Raw genomic sequence first — 23,783 nt, 5'->3', positions numbered from 1 at the left:
ATGAATGGCATCTTATTTTTGTGTAGTGGACATTTTAAAAATGTGCTCCAATTATTATGTATTGTCATCCATGTATAAAATATGCTGTGAAAAAGGGTCCTCTACACGCCTATGCAAATTTAATGTATTTCTGTGTATTGTTCTGAGTCAGAAAAACAGGATCTCACCATCGGCATAATCCCAGCACACATTTCCCCATTACCAATATCATCCGTGCACCATGATCAGTCACGCATCAGCATCCTGAATTTGTATTTTCTGAGAAATATGTTCAGAGCCTGCAAATCTGCGAGCAGTCTCTTGTGTCTCGCTTGTGCTGTGTGCCCAAACACTTGTGTTATTTCTAGAGTACGGCTGAATAATCTGGTAGAGCAGCCACATGGATCATTTTATTACAGATGAAAGAACTTAGACAGTTTTTCAACTCTCAGTGTTGCCACAGTGATCTTATGGACCTACAGTGGAGTTTGTGGTCTGAATATTACCTCTTAAATGTGAAAGTTCAATAATGAGAACTGAAATAGTGAAATAAACCAGTAGTACAATTTTAGTTCTTTATGTTCGTTACTTTAAATAGCAAGAATTAAATAAGTCATTTTAGAGACAGTATGCTGACAGTACTTACTTTAGGGTCTGCTTTTATTGCACAACAATGGCTACTTTTAAACTCTGTGATGTAAAGTGCCATCTAACCGGTCTTTCCGAAAATTGAAAAACCAGATATACAACTCAAATTTGGCCTGGTGCCAACTGCCTGTTTGCTTTCATTTTCATTCATATGTGCCACCTGAGTGGTAAAGCTTGCAATACGATCCTTGTATTGTGCAACCCAAAAGAAACCACAATTTTTGGATTTATTTCTAATGCTTTTGGCTTATTTGCAAACAATATAGATTATTTTTAATTAGTATTATTACTATTATTTGCCTGTTTGCAAGCCATCTTACTCGGAATTTTCAGATGTTCAGATGTCCGTGAGTATTTCCATTCCATTTTCCTGAAGCTCCATATTACAGAACAGAGCTTTACTTTTTAAACGTGTGTGTTCTATTTGCATATGTATTTCACTTTACTTCTTAACTGGCTTACAAACAAAAAGCGATGTCCTACATTTGTTAAGAAACTATATTAATAATACTAATATCAATTGCTGTTATTTAAACTGTTATAAATTAGTTGTCTCATAATCTGTGCACCATAGCTCAAGAATATCTCACGAATGGAATAAAGTCTTTTTGATTCAGAACAGTGTAAAACAGAGACACTGAGTTTTGTGTTCATAGCTGTTACAAAACTGGGTTGTTTCAAGATGGGCATGATAAACTCGCTCATCAGGTATTTTTGGTTAGCAGCAATGTATGACACTACCTGGCATCAAAACCTTGGAGAAAAGACGGGGACACTAAGCTGTAGAACATTTTTTTTAAATAATTAATTGAATTGATATTGAATTGATTGATTGATTGATATACCTTTATTAGTCCCACAAGGGGAAATTTCATAAGGCTGCCGACCTATTGCACGCAATGGCGGCACCATCTTACCCTCCGACCAATACATACATTACACAAAACATCACATGGGGAAGACAGGTCAGTGAGGTATAACAATGGAAAATGCACCACATGAGGAAAGATAGGGAGAAAAAAAAAAAAACTCCCCCCAGACTGAGCTCCAACAGGGAGATCAGTTTGAGAACAGGAAAAAAAACACCTCTGCACATAGCGCATGAATAAACTCTTAATACACCAAAGAAACACATGACAAGCAACAGGGGTGGGTAAAGGGTGAGAGACAGCCGAATTAGACAGTACATCCGGGCCTGCGTGCGCCGGTCTCCTTGATCTACCGTCAGCATCAGAAGGGAATAAGCATCGAAGGCGTTTGGAAAGGGAGGGGAGATGAGTGTGTGCATATCAGTGTATATGTATGTGTGTGCGTGTCCAGAGTACTTCCCTGCTAGGCGAAATAAACAGTCTTCCAGCCAACCCAGGTGGCCTTCCATGGAATGGGAAGGAACCAGTGGCGGAGCGGGGGGGGGGGTGGCTTACTGGGCTTAAGCCCGGGTTGTTTTTTCAGAAGCCCGGGGTCTTTTGGAGTGTAATTTTTTCATAGTTACATGCCTGGCTGACAACTGTATAAAGCAAAAAACTACACACACTATTCGAATCACATAGTGCACACTGTGGGAATTTACGACTGTGCGTAAATCCCCCCTAATATTGGTATGATCCGAGCTCAGGCAGTAAGCGGGGCGGGGCAGCTGCTGCCTACGAGTGCGCTGTTGGAGAAACGGAGCTAGGCAGACAGAGGAGAACTGAAGTTTGACCAGGTACCAAAGCAAATCATTCATACTGTACAAATAATGTAAATATGACTGTGTATCATGAAAGATTGATATCAAACTGATAGGTGGGAATCACCATACATCCCACGATACGATATTATCACAATACTTAACGCACGATACGATATTATTGCAATTTTTTAAAATATTTTGCAATATTCAGATTCTGTACATAAAGGTAAAGTTTATCAATATTCATTTTATCTAATAACAAAGTCTCACACTCAGTCTTTCTCTCATTTCAGTCAGTTTTATTGGTTTTTTTTTTTTTTTTTTTCCGCCTGTCCCATTTGGTTCTTTAGCCATCTTTAGTCAGTTTTATTGTTGACAAACTGAACGGTTTGTATTACAGTCTAGTCCAACTTAACTGAATGCAACCATCTGGTACAATTATAACTATTCTGAACTATGCAATTTATGAAAACTATGCAGCCCGTTCAGCAACTAAAGAATTTGAAAGTAAATTAAAACAAAATATAATTTTACATTAAATAAAAAAAGTTTTAAACTTAATTAAAATAAAACATGTCTTAAATGAAAATAAGTAAACTCTGAAGTCAGAGCATGTTCCAGTCCACAAAAACTTTTTTGTAACAAAATATCGATTTCTGCTGTCCCTGTATCGATACATTATTAGAAAACAAAATATCACGATACTACACGGTATCGATTCCCCCCCCCCCCCCCCCCCCCCCTACAAACTGATCACTTCACCCATATTACGTTACTTGCTCTTCAAGTGAATCAACAAATGGCGAAATGAAAAGCCGAACAACAACAATGCTCTTTCTTTAGAGAGTCTTAGCTTACATGTGTGTTTATTTCATATTTTCAGTTGTTTCCCTCCACGGCTAAATAAATCGGTTTCAGTAATTTATGATATACAAGAATGGACATAAGGGGCTTCTTTCAAAGAAAAAACTCAGGTAGTCTATATATTATGCTTTGTATGTTGTTCAGTATATTTCTATGCAAAACAAGAGGAACTTCAATACACAGCAGTATATTCACAATTTAAACCACATATTTACATACACTTTATGGAAAACACAGGAACATTTTTTTACTGTACAACATCAATTTAGAGTGAACTTGTTTTGTTTTGGATAAATAAATATTGAAATATATTTTGAATTAGTTAAATGTCAGAATAAAGAGAAACAGAGCTTTCTATTTTTTATCACTTTCATTAAATTTAGGAGTACATGTACACTAAGTTTATTGTTAATTAATAAGAAAACTCCAGACGATTCCATTCTGAGCTGAAGAAGCTTCTGATAGGTTAGTAGAGTCCATGTGAGTAAATTGGTGGCACACCTGTGGACGCATATAAGGCAAAACACAGAGCCTGTTTCTTTGACATGGGAAAATCAAGAGATGTCAACCAAAACACCAGGAAAAGAACTGTGGAGCTCCATAAGTGTGGCTCAAGTTTGAATACAATTTGGTGCCATTTACAATTAAGAAATACAGATAGTTTCTCTCTTTACTCTTAAAGTTAACAAATATGTTTTTTATATTTATCAATCTAAAAAAAAATAAACATTTAGTCTGATTTGATGTTACAATTAAAAAAGTGTTTGTGTTTTGATCTGAAGAGTGTGTAAATATCTGGTTTCAACTGTATATTTGATGATTGTCAGCACAAAGAGGGAGAGAGAGGAACAGAGAGGGAGATGGAGAATGAGGACAGAACAGAGATGAACAAGAGCAGGTGAGACACACATGTTAGTCAAATGGTTGTTTACCAAAAGTATCACCGTATCATAGGTCCTCATGTATCTCGTACCTAGTGTTTCTTTTTAGGTTTACTATTTTTCAAATTTATTAAGTTATGCAGGCTTGTTTGCAAAACAAGGCTAAATAATTATATAAACTTTTCTCAATCTAAATAGTGTACTTTGGTAGAATTAAAAAATAAGTGTAGTGCAGGTCTATGATGATTTTTAGTGCTACTATCATCTAGTTCTGATTCTGGTTCTGTCTTGGTTAAGTCCTCAGTAGTCCTGATTTTGAACTCTTGTAGTCCTGTTTTAATTCCGGATCAGTTCTGGGTCTGGTTGAATTGGGGTTTAGTCCCTGTGTCTTGATACAGCCCCGATTTTGTTCTGCCTTGCTGCTTAATTAAAAAACTAGTTTAAGGTGTCCTGCATATGTGATATATATTTTTCCCTATATGAAGTCATTCTTTTTTTGAACAAAACTCAAGCAGAGCCTATTAATCTTTCAGTCGTTTCTAACCTCCCCCCCCCAAAAAAAAAATAAATAAAAAAAATCTCACATGCATACTACCCTTTAGGGCTAAGCCCCAGGTGTTTCAAATGTCTGGCTCCGCCTCTGGAAGGAACAGACTAAACACAGTCGTTATCAGGGTGTTGGGTTTTAGAGAACAGACTGTGAGAGAATGTTCCAGGGAAAAGTAATACAAAAAAAACACGAGACTAGGCAAGGACATAAGAGGCTAAGCAGGGAAGCTAAGGGAGAGGAGGAGAGGAGAAAAGTGCGACCACCTTCATCAAGAGCAAGAGCAGAATGCTGAATCCATCACCATAAAAACTGTTCGCTTCACAAGGTACAACAACGTATTTCCTTCCCCCTCACATTTCAGGATTTGGTTTGTTCCACGAGCTGACACTGAGCCCTCTGCGAGATAAAGACGAAAAGTAGGTGGAAATTAATTAAATTCATAGTGAAAGAAACTGCTCGATTTTCCTAGTATTAGTTAGCTTACTTCATTTCTAACAGAAGATTATGTGTTTGTATTTTTTTAAGCCAATTTGTAATTCGTCCATGTACACCCTGTACATATGAACACTAAATAACCGATCTGTCGACCTGGTGCTTCTTCCTCAGGCTTAGCTGTCCGACTCTCCCCATACAGACATTCCCGACCCTGAACCAGTGACACTGATATGTGAAGGAAGTTAATTCTTTCATGTCAACAATGTGTATAATTGCAGGCAGCCCTTTGGGATTTTTTTTCTACCTGGTGTTTTGTAATAACACATCATGATTATAACCAACATAAACAGAGTACTTCTGGAGAAATGTGCATTGCTCTGTGTATATATTGTACACTGGCTATAACTGTTGTGGGTGGGGAAAACTAGTGAGCTAAAACAGATGAAAAACCCTTTGAGTTCCACTAGGTTTTCTTTGAAATTGATATCCAAGGAATTATTTATGTTATATTTGCTAATATTTTGTATCATAAATAAAGGTAATTAAGCACAAAATGTTTTTACACCATTTTATAAATTACATTTATCTTTCCTTAAATCCAAAAAAGCTCACAAATATAGTATTTGTATTTGGCGTACCAATCAATGTAATAATAATAATAATCATAATAATACCACTACAATATTCTAATGTAAAAAAATAAATAAAAAAAAAGACTTATCTAAGCAGTGTACTGATCCATGTCTCCACAGTGTTATATTTTTAGGTTTGGCATGGTTTCCAACATTAAAGTGGTAATGGCGCCATAACCTGCAGACTTGAGCAGATATTTTTCAGTTGCATGAGTCAAACAGAAAAAGGTGTAGACATGGTTTTTCTGTTTAACTGGTCTCAGTATAACTAGCTTTTCTTGAAACTCTTGCTAGGTTAGAAAAAGACAAAAAGACTATGCAACCTTTGGTTTTTAACAGTGCCCAACCCTACAAAACCATTGTTTGTCTTCCCTGATTGAATTGCTCTTTGGAATTGCATTCCTTGTCTTCAGCCAAGGGTTAGAGCTCGCGTGTGAGGTTGAGGGAGATATGGCACTGTAAACAATTCAACCAGAAACTTGGCCTGAACGTTTCCAGTAATGTTAACCTATAACTTTCTTCCACCTGCTGCATGTGGAAAATTAATCCAGCTCTGCTTTGCACCTAAAAGTGACAAAACTAAGACATTTTCATTATTATCATCACTGCTTAAACAACACTTCTCTCTCTCCGACCAGAAATACCAATTTATGTCATGTATTCACACTCATAGGTGTAAGCGTGTCTTTCATTGCATTTATGTTATGTGTTCATATTAATGCTGAGTATATTCATATATTGAATTGATATACCTTTATTAGTCCCACAAGGGTAAGCTGCTTCTTCATTGCATATGTATTTTATAATCAGGTTTAATTCATGTCTCTTTGCACTGAGCTGTGGATTCAAACTATCTCACTTCTGATTATTTCCAAAAATAATTTAACATGTAACAATTTGTGTATGTGTTTTTTATTCATTCATTTAATTATTAGTTTGTGTTTTTCCTTCTCTCTCTCTCTTTTTTTTTTTTTTAAATTTACCTTTCTGTTATGATGCTCGGGGCATTTCTAAACCTCCACCAGTTCAGCCCCCATTTTCAAGCCAATTCCCCACACGCTGTCACTCTAACTCGTCTGGGCTTGACCTCTCACTGGTCCTTGTCCTTGTTCCTGTGTGACCTTCAAATCTCCATCTCTCTGTTTCTTCTCTCTTGATCTTTTCAGTCTTTTTTTGTAGGTTAACTCCCAGCATGGCAAATATCACGTCCAGTGCCTTCAAACAGTCATGTCACTGATTAAGTCTCCAGCTCGTAATTCAAAGCTCATGTTCCATCAGTGGTATTCATACATGCTGCTGGACCCTTCAGTGTTATAGGTCAGTTGCACTGTCTTTTGCCTGCTGTTATTTCTTCAAGTACACGGTGTTCTGTCTGTCTTCTGTCTTCATCAGGAGATTGACTGTCCTTTAAGCTTCTTCTCAGGATAAGGACAAAATGAAAGGTCAAGCTGTAAAAATTTTAAGCCAAAGGCTGGCCTGTTTGTCATCCCAATTCTGTTAATCTATCATTTTGCCGCTGTACTCATGTTTTGAGGTTGAGTAAGTCCATGGGCACCTGTATTAACACACTAAAACACTTATTTAATATCATTTTCATTACTATTTCTTAAGACATTCATTCTCTTCCTCCACCTAGATTTTAACAAGTCTCTCTCTCTCTCTGGTTCCACACTACACAGTTCCTTTTATGGGCATGCAAAGTTGTTCACTTCCTGCCAGACACACACACTGCACCACACACCCTCATATTTTTATCTGTTTCTCTCTTTTCCTGTTTCTCAAGGGCGTAGATTTGGTTTTGGCATTGGTGGGGACGGATGATTCAGCCACCGAACCCTGCCCTGTTTCTTTTTTTTTTTTTTGTCTTTGCTTCTTGATAAAAAAAATTAAAAAAAAGAGCGAGAGAAACATACTTGCTTACATATGCTATTCTACATGCTTTTAAACCATTTAAAATTACAATTCATAGTTTTATATGTGAATTATATAATGTTATATTACTATTAAACAAATGACTAAGTATTTTAGACTTTAGTTTACTTCAGCCATAATCCATATAAATCAGGTTTCATACAAGAATAAAAACAGCTGAGGCTTCCGCTTCCGGCCGATGAAGTAAGTAGCAGCGAAAGGCAGCTCCGCTAAGATTTTTGATTATCCAAACCTCCTGGGACACATATTGACTTTGATTTGGACCAAGATTCAACTGTACAAACTCCTCCTGACCAAAGCGAGTCATGAAGAGTAGTCAGAAATACACGCAAAAAACTTTGTCGTCAGCTTCTGCTACATCTGGCGGCGAAGAGCCACAACACGACATGGCGGACGAGAACTCGCCAATCTCCGTGAGGATCCTTCGGAGCGAATTGCAAGCCTACCGAGACGGTATGATGAACGATATTAAGACGCAGATAGATAATATGCATGAAAACTTACGTGAGGACATTTCCTCGCTAAGAGAAGAAGCTAAAGCAGACACCAATAAGCTTCGACATGAGCTATCACAGAAAATAGAGGCACTGCACGAAACTCATGCAGAAACAACAAGTATACAGAAGGACATGGAGCGGGCCCTCTGCGACACTACAGACAGGTTAACAGCCTTGGAGAAAGATCACGAAACCCTAAAGAAAGATTACAACAAGCTACACGACAAATGCCTGGATTTAGAAAATAGAAGCCGCAGAAACAATCTGCGTGTGGTGGGCATTAATGAGGACGCAGAGGGGGGAAACCCCAGCCGTTTCATGGCAGAATTTTTCTCAGAAGTGCTCGGGAAAGAAAATGATGATTCGCTTATCATGATAGACCGAGCCCACAGAACCCTCGCCCCGAAACCACGGACAGGGGAGCGCCCAAGAGCCATGATAGTCTGCCTGCACTACTACACCGACAGAGAGAAGATTTTACGATTGTCCAGGGAAAAAGGCCGCCTCTTCTACAAAGGATCACCTGTACACATCTTCCCGGACATGAATCCTGAGGTCAGCAAACTTCGAGCGTCATTCAACCCCGTGAAAGGGAAACTACGGAATGCTGGCGTCCCGTACAGTCTGTACTACCCCGCCAAGCTGACTATAACGGTGAACAACGCTAAGCACTCATTCACAGATCCGCGCGAAGCAGAGAAGTTCGTCAGTACCCACGTCCAGAGCCCAGCCACATCTACCGCTTAGCCACATCTTTACAAACATGACCCAGGAGGGAATAGCATATAATAATAGACAATCTTAAGGAGTTTAGTGGTGAATCTGATGTCTACAGCCTGTAAAAAGCTGGACAAAAATTGTTTTTCTTTTCTTTTCTTTTCTTTGCAAATGAAGAAAGGGTTCCGGTTTGAGTTCATGAGGTTGTTCTTTAGTTTGGTTCAAGAAAGTTGTGAATTTCAGAGGATCACTTTTAGAAAGCTCAGAGTAAGATCCATCAACCACTCAGTAACAGTTAATAACTATTGGTACCTCTACTGAGAGAGCACCACAAAATCTTGTCAACTTTGTAACATGGAACTGTAAGGGACTCAGGGGACCAGTGAAACGAGGAAACATTTTAGCTCACTTAAAAAAAGTAAACGCGGATATAATCTTTTTGCAAGAAACGCATCTAAAAGTACACGATCACAACAGATTACGATGCAAATGGATAGAACAAATATTTCACTCTACGTTTAATGCTGGAAGCAGAGGCACAGCCATACTGATCAAAAAATCAGTACCATTTACAGCAAAAATACTACCAGACACTCAGGGTAGGTATGTTATTGTAACTGGCAAACTTTATGGTCATTTAGTTATGTTAGTGAATATTTACGCTCCGAATGTGGATGATGAGCAATTTATACGGTCGATAATATCAAAGCTTCCGGATATCGATACTCATCAATTAATCATAGGAGGTGATTTTAACTTTGTGTTAAATACTAACCTTGATAGATCATCGAGTAAACCTGCCAAAATATCTAAATCGGCAAAAGCCGTCCAGGAATTTATGGGAAACTATGGAATAATTGATCCGTGGAGAGTTCAGAATCCTAATGTGCGACAATATTCATTCTATTCTCCGGTCCACCAGACATATACCAGGATAGACTTTTTTTTTTTTATTCGATTCTAAATTTCTACCATCAGTAAAGCACTGTGAATATGGCACAATAATGTTGTCGGATCACAGCCCCCTCCTTTTGCAACTAGCCCTCGGGTTCAATCACACAACAAAGATATGGAGATTTGATAATAGTTTATTATCAAATAAACAGGGGGTAGAAGACATTAAGAACCAAATTGATTTCTACCTGTCAATTAACAACACTCCAGATATTACCAAGTCTACCTTGTGGGAAGCAATAAAAGCGTACATTCGGGGGCAGTTAATGTCGCGGAAGAGTCTAATGAATAAACAACGAAGAGAAGAAGAGAGACGTATAAAAGACAAGATACAGGAAGTAGATAGACAACACACAGCGTGGACAAGAAGAAACTGTCCCTGCAAGCTGATTTAGAATTAATGTATACCGCAAGAACAGTCAAGCTTCTAACCAGGGCAAAATATAAATATTATGAACAGGGGTAAAGGATGGGTAAAGTTCTAGCACAACAAATCAAGAGACAAGCAGCAACAAGATTGATCACAGAAATTCGCACCATTACGGGACAAATAACGAGGGACCCAAAGGAGATAAATAGTATATTCAGAAGTTTCTATGTAGACTTATACGCCTCGGAATCAAAAAAAGAACCCCGCACTATTTGAGATGTTCTTTAACAAGTTTAGTGTACCTGTGATCAACCCAGATAAAGTAGAACAACTCGAAAAATCCATAACTATACAAGAGATACAGCAAGCAATAGATAATTTACAGAACTCCAAAGCTCCGGTTCCAGACGGTTATACTTCGGAATTTTACAAGGCCTTTAAAGACCATATCTCACCCCTGTTACTAGAAGTATATAATGAGGCACTGGACAAAAAAGCTCTACTGCCGACTTTATATCAGGCAAGCATCTCTTTAATCTATAAAAAAGAAAAAGATCCTTTAGACCCGGCTTCATATAGACCGATCAGCTTAATTAATGTAGATAATAAGATACTTGCAAAGATTTTGGCAACACGCCTGAAAACTGTTCTGCCAACAATTATATCTCAGGACCAAACAGGATTCATTAAAGACAGGCAGCTGTTTTTTAATATTAGAAGACTTTTAAACATTATCTATACGCAAGACAAGCATAATCCTAATCCTGAAATTTTGCTTTCTTTGGACGCGGAGAAGGCCTTCGACAGGGTCGAGTGGGATTATCTCTTCTCGACCCTGTCGAGGTTCGGATTTGGCCCTAAATTTATTTCTCTGGTTAAACTACTATACATCCAACCAAAAGTGTCAGTACAAACAAATAATGTCCACTCCGACTATTTCGATCTGAATCGTTCAACAAGACAAGGCTGTCCTCTTTCACCTCTGCTTTTCGCGTTGGCTATTGAACCTTTAGCTCTTCTACTGCGCTCAACAGACGAATATACAGGGATCAGAAGGGGAAAAGCAGAACATAAAGTCTCGCTTTATGCAGATGATTTACTACTGTATATTTCTAACCCTGCAAAATCAGTCCCAGTCATCATGGAGATTTTGCAGAATTTTGGAGAAGTGTCAGGATACAAATTGAATTTATCTAAAAGTGTGCTATTCCCAGTCAACTCTAAAGCAATAGGTAACCCAAGTTGTTTCAATACCTTGCCATTTCGGGTTTCTAATCAGTTCCAATATCTTGGAATAAATATCACTCAGGATTATTATGGTTTATTTAAACACAATCTCTCTAAACTATATGATGAAACCAAAAATAACATAGACAAATGGATTAATCTACCAATTTCACTAGCAGGGAGGATAAACATTGTTAGAATGAATATTCTTCCCAAATTCTTATTTTTATTTCAGTGTATCCCTATTGTGATTAATAAAGCCTTTTTTAATAAATTAGACTCCTTAATATCCTATTTCATATGGAACAGAAAGAATCCAAGGATCAAGAAAAGCTACCTACAGAGACCGACATGTCAGGGAGGGATGGGGTTACCATGCTTCCGTCTGTATTATTGGTCATGTAATGTTCGTTCCATGTTGTTTTGGTTGCGGACTAAGGGGGCCGACTGGACAACGAGGGAGAATGAAGGCTGCTACCCCTCCTCATTAGAAGCTATGATCTATTCAGCTCTCCCTATCCCTAAACATGACTTTAAAAATCCTGTAGTCTCTCATACAATTAAAATCTGGACACAGATAAGGAAACATTTCGGGTGGAAGGAAGCTTCCATACTAACTCCACTCATGAATAACGCATCATTCACACCATCACTTTCAAACATTTCATTTCTCCAATGGAACCACAAGGGGCTGCACTCAATAAAGGATTTATTCATCAACAAGGTTTTTTCCCACATTCCGGCAACTGCAAGAAAAATTTGACTTGCACAGTAATGACTTTTTCAAATACTTACAGATCAGAAGCTTTGTAAGGAAGCTTTTTCCATCTTTTCCAGGTCGGCCCCCAGACTCTGCCTTAGATAACTTATTTCAGTTTGATCCACTCAAGAAAGGACTAATAACAAAAATTCACAACGCTTTGGAGGGACCTGTCACACTTGACTATCTGAAAGAGGCCTGGCAGTGTGACCTTGGTACGAGAATTACAGACAATCAATGGACAAAAGCCCAGGAAAATGTACACTCTTCCTCTGTTTGCATTAGTCATGGACTCTTACAGTTTAAAGTGCTACATAGACTCCATTTATCAAAGTTGATACTGTCAAAAATGTTCCCCAACGTAAACTCGTCGTGCGAAAGATGTAAACAGCAACCTGCTTCACTGGCGCATATGTTTTGGAATTGTCCCTGTATAACAACATATTGGAATAATGTCTTTCATATCTTGTCTAAAATTCTAAAAAAAACCACTTAAGCCAGACCCAATCTGTGCTTTATTTGGAGTGAAGCCGGTTGTTGTAGACCTATCAGCCACCCAAAATAATGTGATACGTTTTGTGACGCTGCTGGCACGCCGTTTGATTCTACTAAATTGGAAACAAAAGGTGCCTCCTACCACATCAGCGTTAATACAAGATGTATTGAGACACTTGCAGCTCGAAAGAATTAAACTCCTACTAAAGGGGAGGTTGGAGGAATTCCATTCAACCTGGCAACCTTTTATAGATTTCTTCAATACTGTACAGATATAAATGGTCACTCAGCCTCATTGTTAGTTCGATAAATAGCATCCTCTGTCCAACGTTATTTGTTGTTGCCTTTTTTTTTTCCTTTTTACTTTGTTTAATTTCTATTGTATATATGTAATCATTATGATAAAGAACACTGGAAAACCAAATAAAAAGATTTGAGAAAAAAAAAAGAATAAAAACAGCTTCAAATAGAGTCATGACAATAAAAGAATATGACTTTAAGGACTTAACAACAATACTTCAGTTACACCAACATCTCTGACACATTAGCACTAAGGGAACACTGAATGACCTGGTGGATTTTGTCCATAAAACTACTCATCTAAGATTACCACAAAGTAAAAGATCTCTCGGCAAAATTATGCAACATTTTAGGCACTACTGCCCCGATCAAGTCAGTGAGCTGGGATTTCTTATTCTAAACATGAACTACTGTTACAGCAACAGACATGGACTACTGGTGCCCCACACTACAACCAATGTCCACTATGTGAAGGAGCCAAACACATGCCTGCTCCTCTCGTTAACTGAGATAAACTGCTGACATATTTGTTTTACATCTATACTGTCCAGTCTCTCCTGGGTGACATATGGCAACACGTTATTCATAGTTACATACAATTTTAGACTGATGTGGGCCAACGCCTAAAACGATGTGTCCGGAGTTTGCTGTTCTCATCGGCTTAGATATTTGAAGTTTACTCAGCTACATTCTCGCCTGAAAATATGTTAAACGTTTATTTTGCGACCCAGAAAGCGTAATAAGAGTAATACTAAAACTAAGTAGCTGCAGTAGTAGTAGCCATTGTTGGAAACTGGAATTGGCTGGGCCAATCTGGAATATGGTTTTTCAATTTTTTTGTCCGGGTGGAAAAACGGGAGAAGTTCAGGAGAATGGTGGCTCCGGGAGATTATCGGGAGGGGCACTGAAATTCAGGATTCTCCCGGAAAAATCGGGAGGGTTGGCATGTATGCCCTAACATAGCCTGTAACGTTATTGTGACGGACACATTTCATGAGTGAACTTGACTTTAAGTGACTTACAGGTTTCTTTGAAAAATACTTTCTTATATCCAGGTTCTTCCTTTTTTGCTTCCGTCCTCCTCTCCTCCCTGCAGGTCCTCGCCGCTGCTATAATTAAACAGAGCTCCCTGAAAGGCACAGCCAATCCCATTGGCCATATTTGTCACATGAGAACTCCAGTAGAGAAGTAATTTAACTCTTTCTGCACCGCTGGGTGAATGAGACGTAGACAGATCGTTTTTTTCTTTCTATTGGTTTTGTTTTTCTTTACTCGAAGAGATCAAATTATTGGTGGGGACAATTCAATAATCGCTGGATATTGGTGGGGACATGTCCCTTCCGTCCATGACAAATCTACGCCCTTGCTGTTTCTACAGCCTAATCGAACTCTTTTTTTGTATTTACAGTCTATAAACCCTCTGTAATTCTGCTAAATGTTGATATAAAAAGAATGCACTCTTATTACACGCACACACACTTAAATATACTAAGCTTTTTGCCTTTGCAAGCATTCAAATCAAAATCTTCAGCATGCTTAGCAGAGCTCTTTCAGACCTCAAGACAATTAACCGTTTGTTTTTTCCCACACATATCACCATTCTTTAGCTCAGTTTTTTAGCATCCTTCACACAATACATCAGCATTTTACAGGCTTCCCTGAACTTCGTCGTCCCACACACACACTTTTCTCTCAGACTTCCTCTGTTCACCCACTCTGCTATGAACCCACGTAGTGTTATTATTACTTATTTATTTTCTACAAATCACACAGAATCACTCAAATCCACTACCCACAACGTTCACACACTTAGAATCACCCAAAACATGCTTGTGATAGACTATTTTCGTCAAACCTGCTGTTTAGAATCAGAAAGAGGAAGTAGACCGCACCCTGTTGAGTGCATATACGACCTCAAACTGAAAGAAAAACAATTAAAACCTCTAATAAATTTTCACATTACACACCAGCAGGTTCAGCGATGTTCACAACAATATATTTATAGAATCACCAAAGATTAAAGGATTTCACAACATGCACACTTTCATTTCAACACACTCTCAGCATGCTTTCAGCCTTTAAATCACTGTTAAATTGCAAAGTTCTTTGAAATGCCAAAAATACTTATTTTATATTACAAAGACATCTTATAATTTTACAACAAACATACGGATCCCTGACATACTCAACACAAGAACCAAACCAATTTTGACAAATTTAACAAGCGTCCAACGCTAGGTCCAACCTTTTTCTGACCAATTAACCCGTATCAGTTCCAAACTGTGACTGGCCCGATTTCTAAACACCCTATTTGAATTTTTTAAAGCGTCCAATGCCCGAGGTCCAACCTCTGCTGCCCAAAAAAGTGCAGATACCGTTCTAAACAGCAAAGTGATCCAATCACTGGCTATTTTAAACCAAGGCCCCAAGTCTTGGCAGGTGCCACCTGGAGTAATCCTCCTAGAGGGTCTTTTTACACGTCTGTAAAAAGCGGGAGGTCTCCACCTCTGAGCTTGTGCACTTCTTAGAAGTCCCAGACTTCCGTTCTACAGTAATTTTATTATACTTTGAAACAACAACCAAAAGTCCACCAGAACTATTTGACCGATGCAGGTCCAACCTTATGATCAATAGGGACTCAAACCCATAAAAATTTATTAATTTAAATTTATTAATTTCCAGAGCTATCACTGACTCCACACACCAAGTTTTACCACGATCAGACCAAAATTCAAATTTGGGCCCACGTGGATTTTGGCATTGCAATGTCTGATTGGTTGAAGTGACGTGAACGTGGCATCATTACTTTGATTCTATTGGCTAAAACGATTAAAAAGAGGTGTCAATCATGCAAATTGACCAAAAGAAACCAAAGTTACAGCCCTCGGAGTTTAAAGGGCCAGACACCAATTAAACGCTTCATGCGCACTGCAGAAAAGGGCCATTACCATGTAAATGTGTGGTTAATTCTTCAAAAATGTATTTTTTTAAAAAGAGCATTTTTAGGCCTGTTAATAAAATGTATTAATTTTTGCTCTTTAATACCTAAAAAATTCATGGTGTCCAATTATGTGCCAAAATTGGACATTTTTGTACAACATCTGGATATTCATGTATTGACAGGGCTGTAATTTTTCACTGTTTCACTTTAGAAACAGTAGAAACAAATCTTTGCACAGATGATGTTTATATGTTGGTTACTGAAATCCTGGAACCAAATGTGATCTGAGGCATATTTTTAAAAGGTTTATATGCTAAAAATTAAAAAAAAATATTAGGCGAGGATAAAATATACATTTTCTATGTTCCAGTCTCAGTAACTTTGACACAGTAATATCTGCTTCAATATTTACACCTCTGATGAAATCTCACAAGTGTTAGCTTTATTTTGATACCAAGATTGTATGGACAGAGTTTGTAATTGCAGAGAAATAATCAATTAAATTTGGGCATTACATTTTCGAGCAGGAAGCTCAGAAACCCCCTTGGGGCTTAAGAGGTTAAAAATATATATTTAAATCCCAACAGTTGTTTCAAGATGGGCATGATAAACTCACTCATCAGGAAGGTATTTTTGGTTAGCAGCAATGTATGACATTACCTGGCATCAAAACCTTGGAGAAAAGACGGGGACACTAAGCTGTAGAACTTTTTTTTTTTTTAAATAATTAATCCATCGGCATAAAAACTGTTTGCTTCACGAGGTACAACAACTTATTTCCTTCCCCCTCACATTTCATGATTTGGTTTGGTCCACGAGCTGACACTGAGCCCTCTGCGAGAGGTAGGTGGAAATTAATTCAACTCATAGTGAAAGAAACTGCTCGATTTTCCTAGTATTAGTTAGCTTACTTCATTTCTAACAGAAGATTATGTGTTTGTATTTTTTTAAGCCAATTTGTAATTTGTCCATGTACACCCTGTACATATGAACACTAAATAACCGATCTGTCGACCTGGTGCTTCTTCCTCAGGCTTAGCTGTCCGACTCTCCAGTGTGTGTGTGAATGGGTGGATTACTGAATATGTAAAGAGCTTTGGGGTTCTTAGGGACTGGTAAAGCGCTATACGAATACAGGCCATTTACCATTTTTAGTTAACATACTTGTTTTGATTTAGCCATATCAAATATGTATTATGTAATAGGCAAGCATACTATCCTGGATTTGTTTATGTTTTGCACTTTTACAGATAACATAACATCTTGGTTTAAATCAATTCTGACAAGTTTAAGTTACTGGTTAATCTGAGGTCACAGGAAGAGACCAGGTGAACAAGGGGGAGAATCCTAATTTAACAAAGCTGATTTTAGAGTGTTTATGAAGAAATGAATGTATCGTTGTAATATGTATTGATTACACAGCATAGCTTTTATTGCTTAGAAGGAGTAGCAGTATAGAATTGAGTAGGGAAATGTTTGCCTTACCTACCTAATGGAATAGTCCAGGGGTGAGATTGTTTGGTTAAGTGGACTATTTAAGCAGACGAATGCAGGTGTTTGAGGAGAAAGGAGCAGGTCAGTGTAGCTGAATGCATGTGAGCTTATTTGCTGTTGATTTAAGTTCAGTTATGTTTATTTGAACTGAGTTAACTATGGAGTTGAGTTTCTTATTTCTTTTTGTCAATATTGTTTGGTCACAAAAATGGTAAATAAATCGCTCACTACACTGGACAGGATCTGTCTCCTGCCCTTCTTTAGCCACTTAGGTCAAGTTCTACCACAGGGTCCCTTGATTTTGTAAAGGAGCGTCTAGTATGGGTTGTCTACAGAAAACTGAAGGGGGATTCAAAATGGAAGTTAAAGTGAATCTTATTGATATTTGGTGCTGCAAAAGAACTCAATAAGTCAAACAATATCAGGTCATATTCCATTTTCTTAAACTAACTTGTTTAATAGGATTTACGTTTTTTCTTTCTTTCTTCAAGGACACTCTTTAGCTCTATAATGTTGTGGTTTACATGTTTTGTAAAAAAGTTAACTTTTGTGTAAAAATCTGCCAAATCAATTATATGGTGAACTTGCAAATAAAGAAATGGGTATCTTGATGCATGCTCAATCATCCAGGTAAGTATATCCCAAAAGGTTGATTCTGTTGATCTGGACGTAGTGCTTTCAGTGGGAGAATCGTCACTCATCCAAGTGACTTCTTTAGTCTCAGCTGACTGCAGGTTTCCCCAACCTTATAAACAGTACATTTGCACAATGACTGAAACTAGTCCACTGAATGAACAATAAGCTGTGAGGTCAGTTCCTTGATCATTAATATGCAAATTGTCATGACCATTGATCAACTAGCACTAATCAAAGCCCATTAATTAATGACCATTCAGTGGGCTGTGCTGGTCAAATGAGTGCCAGTGATACATTGGGCAATAAATTTTACCATCTGGTTTAGTGTTATTTAACCATCTGTGGTAAAATTGTTGTACTACACTGGTATGCCGTTGGTGAGAATGCTCTCAATAGTACAGTGGTTGACATTGACTAGTATCCTGGGACACAGGTGAGCTTTCTAAAGGCCTTTTTTAATGGGAGAACAATCAGGCAGAATTCAGTTATTACATAAAATGAGCCTGGAGTTTGGGTCTTACATCTATCAAGAATATTTCAGTAAAGACACCTGTAGAGGTTAAGCCTACGCTTGAAGCCACTGAGGTGTTTGTTATCACTTCCTGTTCCTGCTCAAACACAGTGGTGTTTCTGAGTAGCTTATTTGCTTAGCAAATTAAAAACTTTTAAATACATTCTTTTTTCATAGTACAATCTTCTCGTGCTTCATCCCAAGCACACTTTCTGTTATGCTGCAATAGGCTTCCGGGGATTCCCATAATGCATTGAGTTTTTCCTTTCCAGTCACCTTTCTCACTCACTATGTGTTAACAGACCTCTCTGCATTGAATCATATCTGTTATTAATCTCTGTCTCTCTTCCACAGCATGTCTTTATCCTGTTTTCCTTCTCTCACCCCAACCCGTCGCAGCAGATGGCCCCGCCCCTCCCTGAGCCTGGTTCTGCCAGAGGTTTCTTCCTGTTAAAAGGGAGTTTTTCCTTCCCACTGTCGCCAAAGTGCTTGATCATAGGGGGTCATATGATTGTTGGGCTTTTCTCTGCATCTACTGTACAATATAAAGCGCCTTGAGGCGACTTTTGTTGTGATTTGGCGCTATATAAATAAAATTGAATTGAATTGAATTAACGGGGGTGACGCGATTTCACTGGTATGCATGAATTAATTAAACAGTCCAATAACTCCAGCAGTACTTATCTAGTCTTTATTCCAACATCATTTTAACATAACAGCGCAGTGGTCATAAACTGTGTGCCTTCTTACGATTAACAACACACCTGATGCTGATTATGTGCGTCTACCTTAAATACCTTTACATGAACCAACCATACAAAAACAAAAAAAGGTGACCTTTAGCGGCAACATAAGGTATTAACCCAAAAATGGCTCCTACAACATCAAAGTGGCTACTTAAATGAAATATAAAGTTTGAAAACAGGTTTGTTGATGTTCCACAAACATCGCAGCAAGAAAATTTCTAAGGAATTTTTACATTTCTCTTTGTAATTGTGATTCTACACCTTCTCCTCAGGTTGGAAATTAGCTTCATCTGCGCTGGCTGGATGGATGCAGCAAAATCTCTCAAAAAGAAGCTGGCTCTCCTCTTGATTGTTGCATTAATCTTCATTCTTCTATTCAATGTGAATATGCCAAACAACAACAACAAATCCATCCCAAAACCATCTGGGCCTGCGGGTGTTTGCTCCTTGGGAGTATCTGAGCAGACCATCACCCCGCTCAAAAATACCAAGCACTTACTGGTGTCAGCATACGTGGACCAGAGAGTGAAGGATTTGGATATACGCATCATTGGCATATTTAAGAGAGACTCCATACAGCCCCTTCACTGCGTTTTTTGCTGCACAAATGTTTTAAGTAAAACCACTCCAGCAACAATTTTACAACATTCTGATCACTTTGGTTTTCCCTTCGCCACTACGGACGTCATGTGTCAGATTCCTCAGAACTGCAAAGCTACACGTGTCACTCTCTTGACTACACCAGACAAAGAAAGTGCATCTGACTCTACCTGGCTTCCTATAAGAAACCAAAAGAGCGACAGGCAAAAGGAAGAAAACATGAAGTTTGACTTCACAGTCTGCATCTCTAATCTGTTTGGCGACTACAACAATGTGCTTCAGTTTGCAGAGACTCTGGAAATGTACAGGTGAGTACAGTAACAGCACTACAAGCTACAGAGTGAAACCTATGCAGCAAAACCTCTGTGTAACGGTTGCTGTTAATTGTAAAGCTCCTGGATTTCTTCAGTGGTGTTTCTACTTCTGTATTCAAAAGCGGAGGATAACGTTGGCTTGACTTCAGAGTCTTTGACATTCTCACCAAAGTGAATATTTCCAGTATTAGAAGTTTTGAAATGTAGCAGGTGCTGATAGATATTTAAATGTGCATCTGCACATGTAAGTGTGGAGCATAGACTGTATAAAAACGATGGAGTTTTCCCCACCCATGTTTTTTTTTCTTTTTCTTTTTGTGCTGCCAGCATTAATCTCGTTAAAATGACGTTAACGCCATACCCACATTAATGGGGCAAATCTCCATTAGCCAGTTAACGCGGCTCACCTCGTGCGTGGGGCTGCATGGTGTCAACGTGTTAGCGTGGTTAGCTTGTTAACACGTTAGCGATGTCCAGGCTCTCCTGACTAATGGAGATTTGCCCCATTAATGTGGGTATGGCGTTAACGTCATTTTAACGAGATTAACGCTGACAGCACAACTTTCTTTATTTTTGTTTTCGGGTTTTTTTGTTTGTCTTTTTTATCCAAATGTGGCCACATTTGACTGAGGCCACACAAAACATCCTAACCCCTAAATCTACCAGTAGCTAAACCATCCATAAAGGAGGGTTTAGATACTGTATCATGTATCAGGATATAGACTTCCTTATAATGTTGTGTAAATGTTTTCCTTTCGAAGCTGGCCCCTAAACCTAACTGGCTTTTCTGTGGCTTTAAAGTCAAATGTCGTCTCAAACAAAAAATCTCTGCATTTCCAGTTATTTGTTATATGTATACTTCTTAACTCCTCTGTGTAATATGAATGCATTTTTGTAAGCTAAATGCAATAAATAACAAAGGCATGAGCAAACTAATGAAATATATAAATGTAAGCCTTTAAACCTGTTACTTTGCCCCAGGTTGCTGGGTGTGAACAGAGTGGTGATCTATAACACCAGCTGTGGTCCAGAGCTCGACCGCCTGTTGCAGAATTATAGCCAGGAGGGCTTTGTGGAAATGGTTCCTTGGCCCATTGACAAGCATCTGAATCCATCTCGTGGCTGGCTTCACTCAGAGCACGGAGGAGACGTGCACTACTTTGGCCAGCTGACCACACTTAATGAGTGCATTTACAGATCAATGGAGCGTTCCCGCTACGTCCTGTTAAATGACATTGATGAGATTATAATGCCATACCAGCACAAAGATCTGATGTCTTTGATGAACACGCTCCAAAATCAGAATCCAAATGTAACATTTTTTTCTAAGCATTTCTAAATTTATTTTCAAATTTCCTTCCTGCACCTGTCAAACCTAAACTGTTCTTCTACAGACAGGAGTATTTCTCATTGAGAACCATACCTATCCCAAGAAGACTTTTAATCAAAATAAATGGGGACCCCTGCCTCAATGGAATGGGGTGCCAGGCTTTGATATTATGGTGCATATCTACAGAGAGGAGCCTAACAGAAATATTTACCATCCACACAAGTTAATAGTTCAGCCAAGGTGGGTTATAATGGGACAAATGGTTGAGTGTTCGGCACTAGCATTCATTTAACCCTGAGGCATTGTGTGATTGTCCATGTATTTATGCACCTACAGAGCAGTGCAGCAGACCTCAGTGCATGATGTGCTTATGATGTCTGCAACAAAGTTCAAGGTTCCACCAGACGTCTGTCGGATCATTCACTCGCCAATCAGGACTCCGACCGATCCACCACTTGATCGGCTTCATGTGGACACCCGACTGTGGGACTTTAAAGACAAACTGCTCCCCAATGTGATCAAGGTGCTGCGGAGAGCAGAACTGCTGAGATCAGAGACGCAAAACTGATAGATGATGGACAGAAACGCAAATACTGAAGTTTTAGGAGAAAAAAGCTGGTCAACAAAACACAGGCCGACCTACAGGGGTGGCATGTGCCAGCCTGAAATAATGTCTTTCCATCCCAAGTCCACTCTATTTTTGCTTATCACAATGCTGCATATTAAAATTAGCCATCATTAACACTCTGAGTCTGGCTACAAGTAACATTAAATATCAATATAATTATAAAGCAAACGGTTTTATTTCTTGTTGTCAGTAGCAATCAATGCTTATGATTGTGCCAGAGCACACAATCATAAGCATTTTCAACACATTGGCTATTTTCCGATTTCAACACAGGTGGTTGATTGCTCCACTCTAGAACTGGAATGAAGGCGAGTGTTATTAACCCTCTGGGTTGACAGACAGCCACACCTTCAAATCACATGACCAATTTAAGCTGACATAGCTACAAGCTGCAGTCACGCATCTTCTAGCATCAGGGTCTCTATTTCAGCTTGTGTTGAAAGTCCAGACTTTAAACTATATGCCAGTTTTTACATTTTATTGATAAGCCACTAACACCGGAGTTATGATAAGTGAAAAGAAACGGTAACAACGGCATTTGGACAGCGCAAATAAGGGAAAAAAATGCCACCCTTTCCTATTGGTGGAATAGTGTACCATGTCCACCGATAAAAATGATATGACAACATGTGGGATTTGGTGATTTAGGAACAGGGAAAATTTGGGGGAGTGGTGTGGCTAAAGAGAGAGCGATATCGACTAATTTTAGTTTTTAGTTTTAGTTTTTAGTATTCGTGGTGGTTGCAATTTTAGGTAAATGGTTGTATTAACTTAATTGTTTCCAAAGTTTGTACACAGGTTTTTAAAATTTACACTTTATATTTGCATTTCAGGTTATGAAAATAATTCACTAAACGTGTTTGTGGTTTTTACAGTAAACTTTTTCCGTACTCGGTTTTTATCAGGGTTTTGTGTGTGTGTGTGATTTCAGATATTTTATAGATATATGTTTTATATCTATTTTAACCACATATAATCAGTGTTGGGAAGGTTACTTTTAAAATGTATTCCATTACAGAATACAGAATACATGCCCCCCAAAATGTAATCTGTAACGTATTCGGTTATGACAGTAACGTATTCTGAATACTTTGGATTACTTAATATTTTTTTACAACAACGTGAATGTACTATTGCTGTGTGCTGTGAATCATAATAAGAGTACAGAAGAATTTATTGATTCCATGTACAGCATCGGTTTATTTCCACTGATAACAAGACCGACCAGAATAACATCTCATTGTGCAACTCTATTAGATAATATATTTACAAATATAATAGAAGGAAAGATAAAAAGTGGGCTGTTAATCAATGATATAAGTGACCATTTACCAGTCTTTGCATCGTATAATTGCCATTATAAAGTGAACAACGATGGACATAAGATTATTTACAAAAGAATAAGAACAGAGAAGACCTTAAATTGTCTTAGAAATGAACTTTTAAAGCAAGATTGGAATATTGTGTATGAACAAACAGAAGTTAATAAAGCTTACGAAGGATTTTTAAGAACATTTAACACATTACTTGATAAAAACTGCCCAGTAATTGAAATCAATAGGAAACACAACTATGCAGGAAGACCATGGATGACAAAAGGACTACAAAATGCCAGCAAAAAAAAGAATACCTTATATCGAGAATTCATAAAAAAGAGAACAATAGAAACT

General features: G+C 38.2%; 1 protein-coding gene across 3 annotated transcripts; it reads left to right on the top strand.

The window, feature by feature from the left end:
* Positions 1-398: 398 nt before the first annotated feature.
* On the top strand, positions 399-23,293 carry LOC113011803 (uncharacterized). Of its 3 annotated transcripts, none has more exons than XM_026151564.1 (5): positions 399-974; positions 19,514-20,149; positions 21,137-21,467; positions 21,550-21,725; positions 21,822-23,293. In XM_026151564.1, the coding sequence occupies exons 1-5, from the start codon at positions 961-963 to the stop codon at positions 22,051-22,053; spliced, it is 1,389 nt and encodes a 462-aa protein (XP_026007349.1). In that variant the 5' UTR covers positions 399-960; the 3' UTR covers positions 22,054-23,293. The 3 variants fall into 3 exon arrangements, with proteins under 3 accessions (XP_026007349.1, XP_026007352.1, XP_026007351.1); XM_026151567.1 differs by lacking the exon at positions 399-974 and adding an exon at positions 16,307-16,697; XM_026151566.1 differs by lacking the exon at positions 399-974 and adding an exon at positions 16,720-17,429.
* Positions 23,294-23,783: the final 490 nt, after the last annotated feature.

This window comes from Astatotilapia calliptera, chromosome 19 (genome assembly GCF_900246225.1).
Source record: "Astatotilapia calliptera chromosome 19, fAstCal1.2, whole genome shotgun sequence".
NCBI lineage: Eukaryota > Metazoa > Chordata > Actinopteri > Cichliformes > Cichlidae > Astatotilapia > Astatotilapia calliptera.
The sequence above is the reverse complement of the archived record's forward strand: the minus strand, read 5'-3'. Positions and strand labels throughout refer to the sequence as shown.

What these genes read in the sequence shown, in the direction of transcription:
- LOC113011803 (XM_026151564.1), top strand. An exon ending in TCCAAAATCAGAATCCAAAT is followed by an intron (nt 21,468 to 21,549) that starts GTAACATTTTTT and finishes GTTCTTCTACAG; the next exon opens with ACAGGAGTATTTCTCATTGA. An exon ending in AAGTTAATAGTTCAGCCAAG is followed by an intron (nt 21,726 to 21,821) that starts GTGGGTTATAAT and finishes ATGCACCTACAG; the next exon opens with AGCAGTGCAGCAGACCTCAG.